The sequence below is a fragment of the Vitis riparia genome, chromosome 15 (assembly GCF_004353265.1).
Source record: "Vitis riparia cultivar Riparia Gloire de Montpellier isolate 1030 chromosome 15, EGFV_Vit.rip_1.0, whole genome shotgun sequence".
Classification (NCBI taxonomy): domain Eukaryota; kingdom Viridiplantae; phylum Streptophyta; class Magnoliopsida; order Vitales; family Vitaceae; genus Vitis; species Vitis riparia.
Window position 1 is genome coordinate 4,246,427 of NC_048445.1, and position 13,387 is coordinate 4,259,813.

At 38.7% G+C, this 13,387-nt stretch overlaps 3 protein-coding genes across 3 annotated transcripts; 1 reads left to right on the plus strand and 2 right to left on the minus strand.

Moving 5' to 3' along the window:
• The first annotated feature begins 3,030 nt into the window (after nucleotides 1-3,030).
• LOC117932625 lies at nucleotides 3,031-4,450 on the plus strand. Its single transcript, XM_034853903.1, has 2 exons — nucleotides 3,031-3,784; nucleotides 4,398-4,450. The coding sequence occupies exons 1-2, from the start codon at nucleotides 3,031-3,033 to the stop codon at nucleotides 4,448-4,450; spliced, it is 807 nt and encodes a 268-aa protein (XP_034709794.1).
• Nucleotides 4,451-4,930: 480 nt separating this feature from the next.
• Nucleotides 4,931-7,655, minus strand: LOC117932564 (probable inactive purple acid phosphatase 29). The gene is made up of 4 exons (XM_034853842.1): nucleotides 7,148-7,655; nucleotides 6,618-7,012; nucleotides 6,009-6,459; nucleotides 4,931-5,294 (listed from the first exon to the last, which is right to left on the minus strand). Exons 1-4 carry the CDS (start codon nucleotides 7,455-7,457, stop codon nucleotides 5,284-5,286), a joined length of 1,167 nt encoding a protein of 388 aa, XP_034709733.1. The 5' UTR covers nucleotides 7,458-7,655; the 3' UTR covers nucleotides 4,931-5,283.
• A 921-nt stretch (nucleotides 7,656-8,576) lies between these two features.
• LOC117932567 (uncharacterized protein C594.04c) lies at nucleotides 8,577-13,056 on the minus strand. The gene is made up of 3 exons (XM_034853845.1): nucleotides 12,782-13,056; nucleotides 12,408-12,671; nucleotides 8,577-12,313 (listed from the first exon to the last, which is right to left on the minus strand). Exons 1-3 carry the CDS (start codon nucleotides 13,001-13,003, stop codon nucleotides 11,834-11,836), a joined length of 966 nt encoding a protein of 321 aa, XP_034709736.1. The 5' UTR covers nucleotides 13,004-13,056; the 3' UTR covers nucleotides 8,577-11,833.
• Nucleotides 13,057-13,387: the final 331 nt, after the last annotated feature.

Below are 13,387 nucleotides of genomic sequence, written 5' to 3' on the forward strand. Positions count from 1 at the left end.
TAACAAAGGTATGGCCTTCAGGTTTCAACTTTCAACAACCCAATCCCTTGCTTCGTTACTTCGTAGTTCAACAACCACAAGGCTTCAAATTCCCTTTCTTTTCTTTACTTCCCAAAAGACAAATCTAACCCTCTTTTCAATGGCTTCATGTGCGTGGCTGATTTAACTCTTGTATGTTGTATTCTAGTGCGCACAAACTCCATAGTTCATGAATTTGAAGGTAACTGTTAGATTTCTCGCCAGCTAATTTGCTTGTCTTTGTAATACGCACACGCTAGCCTTGTTGAGTTCTTCATGTCCTGTGCAGTCTGTGATTGTTTTACTCTCTTCGTACCCTCGCTGTCGTCTGTCACGAGCACACGAGCCCAATGTCGGAACAAAAATGTCAATACCATGCCACATTCCTACCCAAAAAAAAAATGAGAAGGATTGGATCTATGCATGAAAATATATCTCCTTTTCTATACAGCTCAAGTCATCTTATTTAAAATATGTGAAGTCTAAACTGATTTGAAAATTAGTCACTAGCAACACCCAACAAGGCAATTGCCGGCTTCAGAGGGAAGATCCCCTGTGATGAACAGTGGACAGTTTAATCTTAGATAGCGAGAGGGATAATGACATGGAAATCCACCTCAACGGCCTTGTTTTTAAAACCAACCTTCCTTTCTATGACAAGGATTATTATTATTGTTTTTTACCTGCCGTGCTGGATTTCATTTCTCTACACTTTCATGTGGAACAAACGGAGAAGGCACTTTACACATGTATACCGTGAACTCATCTTAATTATGTACACACTTTCTTAAATCAGGATAACTTATTAGATCTAGTACGGATAATATCTACACGGGAAAGAGCAAGTCATTACAAAATAGTATTAGATTGTTCTTTGGTGTGTAAGGATGTCTGTTTGCCTGGTCTTATAATCCAATGACACATGATAATAAGACAACTTTCTTATACCGTGTATGTAATGAATCTTCTTAATCAGGTCAATCTTTTAAAGCATGCAATGATAAAATTAGTCTACCAAAACAGAATTGCTTGATTTCAACTCTTCAAGATCATGGGTTGCCGGTTTGTGTGGTGTGCACAGGAATAAGCATATCATGAGTTGGTATGGAAATGGGATCCCCAATGGCTGGAGACAAGAGATTCATATGAGAAAACATAAGTAAGCGAGCCTCCGATTGAGCCTCCAAAGATAAAGGTACATGAACAGCCATTTGATCCCCATCAAAATCTGCATTGAATCCCTTACGAACTAATGGATGTAAACAAATATCACGTCCTTCCACAAAAATAGGTTGGAATGCCTGTATGCCTAATCACCCCTACTTGTGAACTCTAGAGGTCCAACATCCGTGTGACCTGAACACCAAGCAATGGCTAAGAAAAGGAAAATGACCCTTAATTAAACTCATGCCAGTTGGTATGGCTTGTGCCTCTTGCAACAAAGCATTTTCCTTCGAATAAATTCAAGCTTCATAAATCACATCAGTTGGACCATGCTCTTTCTCTCCAGTTTTTACCAATTGTGTGCCTTGGTTCTGCCAACTCCACACAGTGCATAGCACAGATACATGGCGTAAAAAATTGTTATAATAAATAATACCTTGTCTAGCAAATCAATCAAATTTTCTCTCGACTGATATGGAGTTTGAAAATGAATGACAGAGCTGAAGAAGGGAATAGCCTGTAATATCTTTGAGAGAGACACGGATCTCACAGATTCTTCTAACTCAGGAAAAGATGCATAGTCATAATCAAAGGATGCAATTGATGATTTTATCATAAGGTATTAGCAGGCTGCAAACACATGTGAGTCTATAGTCTATAACAAGGCCACATTGTTGGAAGAAGCATCAAACCATGATTCTTAGGCATCATTGTTCTTTGCATTGTTTGGATATTACATCCCAAAGAGAAGATTCTAATTCTTTATTCCCATTTCCAACAAAGCACACGTGAAGATACAGACAGCTCTGATTTCCCTTTTAGAGATTTCATCAATAGGTTATAAGTCAACTAATGAAACAACCTGTTAGCGTTTTATTCTGCTACACTAACAAAGTGAACCTTTAAGGAAATTGTCATAGTAAACTGTTTTCCAAGTTGATGTGATCAGGGGTTACATCCCACCTATGTTGCACACAATATTCAACATGTGAAGTACCTTTACATGGCACAACGTGGGTATGTGTATTTGATATGTCTCTAACATGCTACTCTTGGAAGTGAACCAAATAGGCATGCCTGAAATAGAGGCGTATGGTTGGAGACTTTCGTGCACCGCCAACACTTATCAACCACGTAGTTATTCACATCCACACGGCTCCAGGGATCGGGCCCTCACCAATGCTCATCATTCATCCTTCGCGTACTGCTCCTCAGTGCCCTCTGTGATTTTCAGATTTCTCTTCTTAAAGACTAGCTATGGAAGAAAAATGAAGCCTATTCTATATGAGGGTTGAATCCAGCCAAATATTTAAAGCTCTATTATCTCCTGATGGGTGTCTTTCACTATTCAGATGCATGATCGTTTTGTCTACAGTTGATCAGTAACCTCTCATCAAATCAATTTCAATCGCCTACCAAACTACATTCCTTTGGAATCAAGATGCCAAATGTTCCCTTGCTGAATGTTCCCACCCACCAGCAAGATTTGTTCTTCACTCCAACCCAACAACTCGATTTCCCCCCATTTGATAAAATTTTCTCTAACAAATTATCATCACCCTTTTCCACAGCCAAGGCTTTGCTTGTGTAATATAAGATGATCACAATTTTCTGATTGTTTTGGAAAAATGATTCTCTTAAAGCAAAAGAACGAGAAGGAAAAAAAATGAAAGCCATTTTGGAACAAGGAAATGGGAAATCAATTAGTTGGTCTTTCTTAGTATTCACCCTCAGCTAAAACAACATCTCAACTGACAAACAGCCCATTTTCTTATTATATCAAAAAGGCAGCAGCTCCTCCATGGAGAATTATGAAAGAATGGTAAGGCAGTGGAAAGAAAAAACATAATGAGTGGGCAACTTCTGAGTCCAGAAAAGCCAGCATTTCAACCTGAATGGGCTCTGGAAAATGTCCGCATGACATTCTTCAAATGTGTTAGATGGCAGGTAGAAGAGACAATGGATCCAATCAACTGCCCTTACCATTACTTCTGCGACAGCACCTACCCTGGGAATTATCCTCCTGTTGTGGATATCCTCCTGCTTCTCTTTGCAACAGCTTCATATCTGGGAATCCTAGTCTTTACAGCAATGGAGATATCCGGAGGAAGAAGTTTTCATCAAACAAGGCGATACTTATTGCCAACTGGTCCGGTTTCCCTCCCAGTAATCCTCTTAGCGCTTGCCAAAGGCCGACGTATCAACACCATCTTTCCTCTCTCAAGCGTTGGCCCAGCAATCCTCCAACTGCTTCACATATCTGCTCTTGCCTTTGACACTGAAGCGGATTCAGACATCAAGTATGCATTCTTTGAGGCATCAACAATCTCGGGAATTTTGCATGCAAGCCTGTATCTGGATTCGGTTATCTTACCTTACTACACTGGTTTTGATGCTCTAGTGTCATCCACCTTTTCTGGTGAATGTATATCTTGTGTGTGCCGGAAAGAGGTGTTGGTTGTGGGAGGAATGCTGGTCTCCTACAGGGGGTGGTCGGCAACTACGTTTTTGGTTGTGGGGACTCTGTGTTTGAGGATAATCTGCAGACTGACTGCAGATGACAACGGCAAAACCACCATATTTATCAAGTCAGTCTTGGAAAGTTTGTGTTGGATGTTGATTACTATGGACTCTCTCTATCTAACAAAAAATTCTCCACCAGAAAGATCTCTATCACGTAGTGCTGCTTTTGGGGGTGTCTTTGTTTTGATTTGTCTTCATGTCCTTAGAAAGGTGTGTGCACAGCTTAGGAGATGGCATTCAGGGTGTGAAAAGGGATGCAGCTATGATTTATCACAAAACAGGATGCAGCTATATGTAGATCGGGGTTTTTATTTCTATTAATGAGTATGGAATTCACCAAAACAGATCATATAGCATTATCCAACGGCACAATATATATGTAAATCTAAAAGCCGATGGACTGCTGTATCAAAATTAACCATATATGTGAATATTCTAATAATAACAAAATAACCTGACCATAATTACAGTTTTGAACCATTGTTCAGAAAACTTCCCGATCAATTGTTCATGGCAAAGAGCCATTTCATGTATGCCATTTGAACAATCGAACAACAACTCAATAGTGACAATCACAATCAAATTGAAAGTTTCAACTTCTGTTGAACCAGTTGGTAGATGGCATATTAAGCCCCAAAACCAACTTGTAAGAATAAGAATGATCATTTGGTTTTCTTTCTTCCACATTTCAGGTTATGACATAATAGAGAGAATTTGGGAATGGATCACCACCACAAGTGTCTGATTACAAGAATGATCCAATAACTTGAAATCTTTCTTCATCTACATACTCTGCATAAAAGACATGAAATATGATACTTCATCCAATGGTTCAAGTTTCTTTCAGTGCTCCAGAACCAAAACTCCTATCACCAAACAAAATTTTTGGAGTCCACCTGCAACTATTAGTAGTCCTCAAAAACATATGTGGCTTCTTGATTATTCAAAATGATCATTTTTGCAGAGATTTTGGCTTTGTTTTAGTTTTTATCCCATTTCTTTATACTCCCAACAGCCTTTTTTTGGCTTAAATTGTGTACATGACCAAGCTCTGCCAAGAGCTAAACTTAAGCTCCTGAGATTGTCTTGATTTATGACTATTTGTAGGTTGTTAGGAGATGAAAGTCAATCTAGTTGTCCATTCTTCTAGTCTGCAGTCTGAGAAGTTGAGGATGAATAGGTTTTGGATGGTAATGATATACTGAATAGTACATTGCATGAACTATTAAGAATCAAAGAAGTTTCTCAACTTTGTGGACTATGTTCTCTAATCATTCATGCATCAAAAGGTTCTTTGACAAAACTACCGTGCATGAATTGCAATTAGATGACATCCACTTACTGATTACTGATGATATCTTTAACTTTATAATAGTTTTTCATTTATTGTCCTGTAAAATACTCATGTGTTTTCTTTATGTCTTAGACATACAATTCCTTGAAATAAAACTATAAAACAACATCAAGAGAAGATTCCTTTGAACTGATATTTGAAGCTTACTTTCTCACAGCTAAGTTGATGGCTTATCTTTGCTGCAAATACATGTTAATCACTTAAATGCCACCAATCTTTTTCTTTCAACGGCTTCCTGTTCAATGCAAACCAAAAATAAAGAGTAAATGTGAGCATTCTGATGGCATGGAATGGAAAACAGATTCAAATATTAACTTTGAGAGGAAAAAAAAAAAATGATTGATTAGGCTAATTGCATACACCTGATGGCAGTTATGATAATTTTTTAGAAAAATTAGCAACATTTATTTTTGGTGTGTTTGGCAAATCAATTCAGTGAATGAGATAGGCGAATATCACAAAACTCATAAATCCATACAACAAGAACACTGATACAAGGTGATTCACACAGGGATCCCAAAAGAAAATGAATTGTGATGTGAAGTTGGTGGGCAAACAGATTTTGCCATAGTGGGTGAAAAAATAAATGAAGTAGGAGAATCCTTGATTTATTTATATCTTGACCATCTAGTGGAGGCCAGGAAAGAAGATGAAAATAAGATCATTATGTTCTGGCATCACCAAGGCAGATGTGAAAACACACAGAAATTATCTGCATGTATGGTCTCTTTTCAAAGATAATATGAAGTATTTTACTGGAAAACCATCGAGTTTCCACAGGATACCACTGAATGATCCATTAAAATCAGGCAATTGGAAGAGACAGATGCAGACAGGATGATATGAAACACACTTCTTAGATGTTCCAGAGCTGATTGCTCTCCACTGTAACAAGCTAAAAAGACCAATGCAAGAGTGTGACCAAGAAGGTACTTGAGTAGAAGCTTACCAGCAGAGGTCTTGCTCCAGAGGACCTGAGCATCGATAACAGTAAGGTGTTTATCATCAAGCCGCTTCCACGTCTTGATAGACTTAACTTCTCCCCACCCTCCCTTCTCCCTTTCTTCCAAAGTTGCCAACACAACCCGAGCCCTCCGAGCCCATCCAGCTTTCCCATAGGCATGGTACCCGAACCCCCCAGCATAGCAAAGATGTATACCAAGTAGCTCTCCACAGAAGTCATTGAGATGATCATGTCCAGTGAACGCAGCCTTCACATCCCCTGCTTCCACCATGGTTGTGAAGAAGCCTGAATTCACAGAAGCAGAGCTGATGCCTTCTTGTTTTACACCCGTGAAGTTTGATGAGTCAAACCTCGCACATTCGGGCAACGGGATATGAAAGTATGCTAGACCTGGTGCAGCTGATTTCTGACCCTCCGGATTGCTCATGTATGCTCTCTGCATTAGAAAGGGCAGTGGTAAATGAACAGAGTTATGGCTTATAAGGCATAAAATCTATGATAATTCCACTTGAGGCTACGGAATACCCAATTGAATGGGCATGGTGAGGACCATAGAAATGGGAAAAATGCTCTCGGAAAACGCAAAATTAGTACCCGAAGCTTCTTAGAAGTGCGCTGAAACCAAAATTGCTGAGAGGGTTTGATCCAGCCATAGACAGAGATAGAGGGAACCGTGGAGTAATCCCCGCTATCCAGGAAATAGAGATTGAGAACTGATTTGTTATGTAAACTAGAACCCCCAACCCCGCTAACCTCCAGATTATAGTTCCCAAAACCATCAATAATGTTAACCCCGGGGGGATTCAACTGAGACAGGGAGTGTTTCATGCCGACTATATATTTCATCACCCCTTCCCTTGAGAGAGTGGATTCCTGGTCGTGGTTGCCGAGAACAGCAGCCCAGGGTATGTTTGATGATAGCGCAGGTGCGAATGCAGCATTCAAAGACGCCACTGCATCTTTGGCGTGCTTTCCGAAGATGTTATCGCCTGCATAAATCAACTCCAATTACAAGGCTTTAGGGGTTTTGGGGAAAATTCTTGGGAGATGAGAATTCACTCGGCTCTCTAATTTCCCAAACAGATGGTAAGAAACACAATGATAAAGAAAATGGAAGAAAATACCAGTGAAAACAATGAGATGAGGCTTCTCAGCTTGGATCATGCGGTGAATGAAAGCGGAAGTGTTGAGGTCGGAGCAACCGCGCATCTGATTAGGGAGAACATCCCGGCAAGGGGTGGACTTGCCATCACCAAAGTGCATGTCCGCAACTTGTAGTATCTTGAACTGCCCCTCCTTGCTGAACCGCAATTGATTTTGTTCCTTGGAAACAGCTGCAGCCGCATCAGCCAACACATGGATCCCAGAAAACCACAAAGCAAGAAGCATCGCCTTCATCCAGTAACATGTTTTCTTCTTCCATGGCTGTGCCATTGTTTTTCTCCTTCTTTCTCTGGTTTTAGTTTCAGAGTTGACGTTCAATTAGGTCCTCCTCCACTGCTTCGCATGAGTCACCACTCGCAGCCACCTGCCTGCTAACTAGTACTAGTTATTAATTCCGCCGCCTGCCTGCCAACTAGTATTAGTCATTAATTCCTCTTAGCTGTCAGTCCGTCGCCTTGGCCCCCGGGGGCCGGCACTGGGCCAAATTCTAAAATAAAATAAAATAAATTATATTTTTAGCTTTTGGAAAACAAAAAGAAAAAGCCACACTTGGATAGAGTACAATCATATTTCGATAAAATTCGTGTGGAATCAGATTCAATTTGAGTTAACCTTTGTAACCAATTTAATTATTTAATTCGAATTAATCAATTTAATAATTATTATATTAATTATACTCATTATAATCTCCATATCTTCCATCTATATATGATTTATTTAAATTAATAGATGAATTAAATTATAATTATAAAAGGTTAATCATATTAACATTAACAAGATAGAAGGACTTCGTATTTATATAATACTAAGAATTTTTTTTTTGTTATAAAATGTGAGATATTACAAACACATTTTATGTAAATATAATATCCTATTTATATTTTACATGATTATGGAATCAAATAAATAAACATCCCTCGATGGGGTTGAATAAAACTCTACATCGGAGTTGAAAATGGACTTTAATACTATTTATAATGATCTATAATTATATTTCACGATATTATGGAATTAAACAAACAAACACCCCTCATAAGATTAAACAAAACTCTACATCAGGGGATTGATGATTGACTCTAATACTATTTATAATGATTTGTAAAGAATTATGTGGATATTATTTGCTCTAAACCCAAAGGACATGAAAATTGATTATATTATGGTTTTTGAAGGTGTAAAAGACCATATTGACTTAAGAAATTTCCCGTAAGACTTAGAGAATTATTTAATAATTAAATTATATTTTAATTTATATCTTATCATTTGAAATGATGTAATTTAATCCAATGTGAGACAGGAAACGAACCACGTCCAACGAGAAGAATTGCTACCCCAAGAGCTTCCCGGAAGTCGCAAGTGAGAGAACTATACGAAATAAAAGCATCTATCTTAAATTCAATTGGATGTTGAATGGGATAGATGACGTTGTGGTCTTTGTCTTGCTAATAATGCTTTCGAGATACATTCTGTCTCCGTGGAAAGATATTCCTCATGAAAACCTAAATAAGAAAATGGTAGCAAAATCAAGTCAAGTGACCCTTAGAACAAGGCAGCATCCCCCGGGTCCAACGGACTTATAAGATTAACTTTAGAGATCAATGGCATGTCACATGTGATCCAACGGCCTTCAACAAAGGTATGGCCTTCAGGTTTCAACTTTCAACAACCCAATCCCTTGCTTCGTTACTTCGTAGTTCAACAACCACAAGGCTTCAAATTCCCTTTCTTTTCTTTACTTCCCAAAAGACAAATCTAACCCTCTTTTCAATGGCTTCATCTGCGTGGTTGATTTAACTCTTGTATGTTGTATTCTAGTGCGCACAAACTCCATAGTTCATGAATTTGAAGGTAACTGTTAGATTTCTCGCCAGCTAATTTGCTTGTCTTTGCAATACGCACACGCTAGCCTCGTTGAGTTTTTCATGTCCTGTGCAGTCTGTGATTGTTTTACTCTCTTCGTACCCTCGCTGTCGTCTGTCACGAGCACACGAGCCCAATGTCGGAACAAAAATGTCAATACCATGCCACATTCCTACCCAAAAAAAAAATGAGAAGGATTGGATCTATGCATGAAAATATATCTCCTTTTCTATACGGCTCAAGTCATCTTATTTAAAATATGTGAAGTCTAAACTGATTTGAAAATTAGTCACTAGCAACACCCAACAAGGCAATTGCCGGCTTCAGAGGGAAGATCCCCTGTGATGAACAGTGGACAGTTTAATCTTAGATAGCGAGAGGGACAATGACATGGAAATCCACCTCAACGGCCTTGTTTTTTAAACCAACCTTCCTTTCTATGACAAGGATTATTATTATTGTTTTTTACGTGCCGTGCTGGATTTCATTTCTCTACACTTTCATGTGGAACAAACGGAGAAGGCACTTTATACATGTATACCGTGAACTCATCTTAATTATGTACACACTTTCTTAAATCAGGATAACTTATTAGATCTAGTACGGATAATATCCACACGGGAAAGAGCAAGTCATTACAAAATAGCATTAGATTGTTCTTTGGTGTGTAAGGATATCTGTTTGTCAGGTCTTATAATCCAATGACACATGATAATAAGACAAGTTTCTTATACCATGTATGTAATGAATCCTCTTAATCAAGTCAATCTTTTAAAGCATGCAATGATAAAATTAGTTTACCAAAACAGAATTGTTTGATTTCAACTCTTCAAGATCATGGGTTGCCGGTTTGTGTGGTGTGCACAGGAATAAGCATATCATGAGTTGGTATGGAAATGGGATCCCCAATGGCTGGAGACATGAGATTCATATGAGAAAACATAAGTAAACGAGCCTCCAAAGATAAAGGTACATGAATAGCCATTTGATCCCCATCAAAATCTGCATTGAATCCCTTACGAACTAATGGATGTAAACAAATAGCACGTCCTTCCACTAAAATAGGTTGGAATGCCTGTATGCCTAATCACCCCTACTTGTGAACTCTAGAGGTCCAACATCCATGTGACCTGAACACCAAGCAATGGCTAAGAAAAGGAAAATGACCCTTAATTAAACTCATGCCAGTTGGGCATGGCTTGTGACTCTTGCAACAAAGCATTTTCCTTCGAATAAATTCAAGCTTCATAAATCACATCAGTTGGACCATGCTCTTTCTTTCCAATTTTTACCAATTGTGTGCCTTGGTTCTGCCAACTCCACATAGTGCATAGCACATATACATGGCCTAAAAAATTTTTATAATAAATAATACCTTGTCTAGCAAATCAATCAAATTTTCTTTCGACTGATATGGAGTTTGAAAATGAATGACAGAGCTGAAGAAGGGAATAGCCTGTAGTATCTTTAAGAGAGACACGGATCACACAGATTCTTCTAACTCAGGAAAAGATGCATAGTCATAATCAAAGGATGCAATTGATGATTTTATCATAAGGTATTTGCAGGCTGCAAACACATGTGAGTCTATAGTCTATAACAAGGCCACATTGTTGGAAGAAGCATCAAACCATGATTCTTAGGCATCATCGTTCTTTTCATTGTTTGGATATTACATCCCAAAGAGAAGATTCTAATTCTTTATTCCCATTTCCAACAAAGCACGCGTGAAGATACAGACAGCTCTGATTTCCCTTTTAGAGAATTCATCAATAGGTTATAAGTCAACTAATGAAACAACCTGTTAGCTTTTTGTTCTGCTAAACTAAGAAAGTGAACCTTTAAGGAAATTGTCATAGTAAACTGTTTTCCAAGTTGATGTGATCAGGGGTTACATCCCACAGCTCCCACCTATGTTGCACACAATACTCAACATGTGAAGTACCTTTACATGGCACGACGTGGGTATGTGTATTTGATAAGTCTCTAACATACTACTCTTGGAAGTGAACCAAATAGGCATGCCTGAAATAGAGGCGTATGGTTGGAGACTTGGAGTTCTCTAGAAGTACCCCAGTGTAAGTTAGAAGACCAATATCCAATGCACTATGGTGGATATGCGCTTCATTTTCCTCTACTTTTTAACTGGAGATAAATTGAACATTTGAAAATTCAGCGGTGTCCATATGACTTATGATTTGGAGATTAGGTGAACCTGATACCTAGACACATGCCAATCAAAATCATACCCCCTTATAGTCCTGTATGATTAAAGCTTTCATAAGAATAGCAACAGAAAATCCAGCCTACAAAACTTCTTCTAGGAAGTTTACCATTGCACCTTTGGGTTCAAAGACACTAAGCAATCGGGTCTGGATCTAAATTATTCTTGCAAAACATTCCGATCAAACCATCTACCAAGAGCTACAACTTCAATGCTTCCACTTTGTTACCATTTTTTTTTTGTTTTTTTTGTCTTGTTTGTTCTTTTCTTTTGGTGTCACTCCATCTATGTAAAAAAATTAATCCTTCTTTGAGTTATAAGCTCTAAGAAGTATCATAAATCTTGTTCTGCCTTGCAAATTCAGATGAGAAAGGAACTTGTCTATAATAAAAGCAGAAAGGATTTGTTCGATTTCATACAAGGAACTAAATAGCTGCACTCAAGTAAAATCCATACTTCTACCAATAAGTTACACATTACACAAATTGCTGAGCATACCAAGAAAGGCAAAATAGATAGATGATGCAGACAAATAAAGAAAATGCAAACAAGAGAAAATACATCAAGTATTCTTATCTTTTCCTCCTGCTGGAGATGACTTGAACCAAGGTATCCACACTGATGTTGTCTTCTGGTACAACCTGTAAGCTTCAGCCCTGTAATCCTGTTTCAGCATTCGATTCTCCACAAGAATGGTCACATATGCTAGGCACATACTATTGATGAGAGACCCAACAAAGGTCCATCCATGTCCCAAATTCCATCCAAAGATGACTAGTCCCCACCACCACAACTGCTCCCCAAAGTAGTTTGGATGGCGAGAATAGCGCCACAAGCCCTTGTCAAGATTGGGCACAATAGGCATTCCGAGCCCTTTCAGTTTATCGTTTCTAGTTACAAAATTGTGGAGTTCTGTGTCAGCATGATAAGCAACAACAATCCCACAAACACAAACTGCCACTGCAACCATATCCCAAATATTCCATGGCTTATCAACCGAATGGACAGCATAAAATGGAAGACATACCCCAATTAGAAAGACCTGAAAGGTTTAAACAAGCAAAAGAAAATCACTCCCTTATCTGTCATGTAAAATTCATTCAGGCAATTCATCAAACAGTTTGTCTTGAATTTACCTGCTGAGAGAGGTAGATCGCAAAAAATGAAACCCACCACCAGTTCTTGCCATACTGATGGCGCATATCTGTAAATCTCCAGTCCTCCCTGACACCCCACTGCCACCTTTCTCGCCTAAAGTAGTTATGGGAAAGCCTCATGCTCCACGCCCAAGTCATCAAGATCACAACCCTGGACCTCCACCAGTCATACTGGGCCAAAGGATGGGTTGCATAGTAATGAACAAGCAATACTGGTATCACCGTCCAATACAAATCTATCATCTGCACCCAACCAAAACCAACAACAATGTAAATGGAGCTAGAGAAAAAGAAAGACTTCTAAAAGGGAATGCAATTCTGATTCTGGAGATGAAAGTATTGAGAAAACCCACCCAGTGGCTAGACTGCAGAAGACCAATTACCCAGAAGAGCAAATTGACATTGAGGAAGAAGAAGGCGTTGGCCAAAAGAAGAGGATGGTGTAAGCACCATGTCCACAGAGCAGAACTGGTACTATTCCCATTTTGGTAATAGTGGTTAAGGAATGAAAGATAGAAGAGTATGGAAGGAAGAGGGGTCACCAATGCTATCACTACATTCTTCAAATTACCCATACTGTCTTCTGATGGTTGCCCCTCTCAGGAACAATCAAACACCAAACCCACCCACATACCCAAAATGAGGCCCTTTTATAGTTTCTTTTTTTTTTTTTCATATTAAAAAAAAAAAATTCAATTTCATCAAATAAATATTTCCAATACTTTCAGACCAAAGAGATGAAGGTGGGTCTCAGGTAATTAGCCTTCATCATTGTTTGATCAATCGGATTCCTAACAATAATCATTCAGCGTGTCATGTAAAGCAGAAAGCATATAATCAAAAGAAGGTTACCTATCTGTAATGATGTCTGCAGCCGATAGTGGTGTGCCTAATGATATGCTTGAGTCCCCCTTTCACATGGCACCCGCGGTTTGAAGCATGGTCCCCCCGTCCCCCTC

What these genes read in the sequence shown, in the direction of transcription:
- LOC117932625 (XM_034853903.1), top strand. Translation starts at nt 3,031, where the DNA reads ATGAGTGGGCAACTTCTGAGTCCAGAAAAGCCAGCATTTCAACCTGAA. An exon ending in TATCAAGTCAGTCTTGGAAA is followed by an intron (nt 3,785 to 4,397) that starts GTTTGTGTTGGA and finishes TCCACATTTCAG; the next exon opens with GTTATGACATAATAGAGAGA.
- LOC117932567 (XM_034853845.1), bottom strand. Translation starts at nt 13,003, where the DNA reads ATGGGTAATTTGAAGAATGTAGTGATAGCATTGGTGACCCCTCTTCCT. An exon ending in TTCTGCAGTCTAGCCACTGG is followed by an intron (nt 12,672 to 12,781) that starts GTGGGTTTTCTC and finishes GGTTGGGTGCAG; the next exon opens with ATGATAGATTTGTATTGGAC. An exon ending in CGATCTACCTCTCTCAGCAG is followed by an intron (nt 12,314 to 12,407) that starts GTAAATTCAAGA and finishes TAAACCTTTCAG; the next exon opens with GTCTTTCTAATTGGGGTATG.
- LOC117932564 (XM_034853842.1), bottom strand. Translation starts at nt 7,457, where the DNA reads ATGGCACAGCCATGGAAGAAGAAAACATGTTACTGGATGAAGGCGATG. An exon ending in TCATCTCATTGTTTTCACTG is followed by an intron (nt 7,013 to 7,147) that starts GTATTTTCTTCC and finishes TGATTTATGCAG; the next exon opens with GCGATAACATCTTCGGAAAG. An exon ending in GCACTTCTAAGAAGCTTCGG is followed by an intron (nt 6,460 to 6,617) that starts GTACTAATTTTG and finishes TTTCTAATGCAG; the next exon opens with AGAGCATACATGAGCAATCC.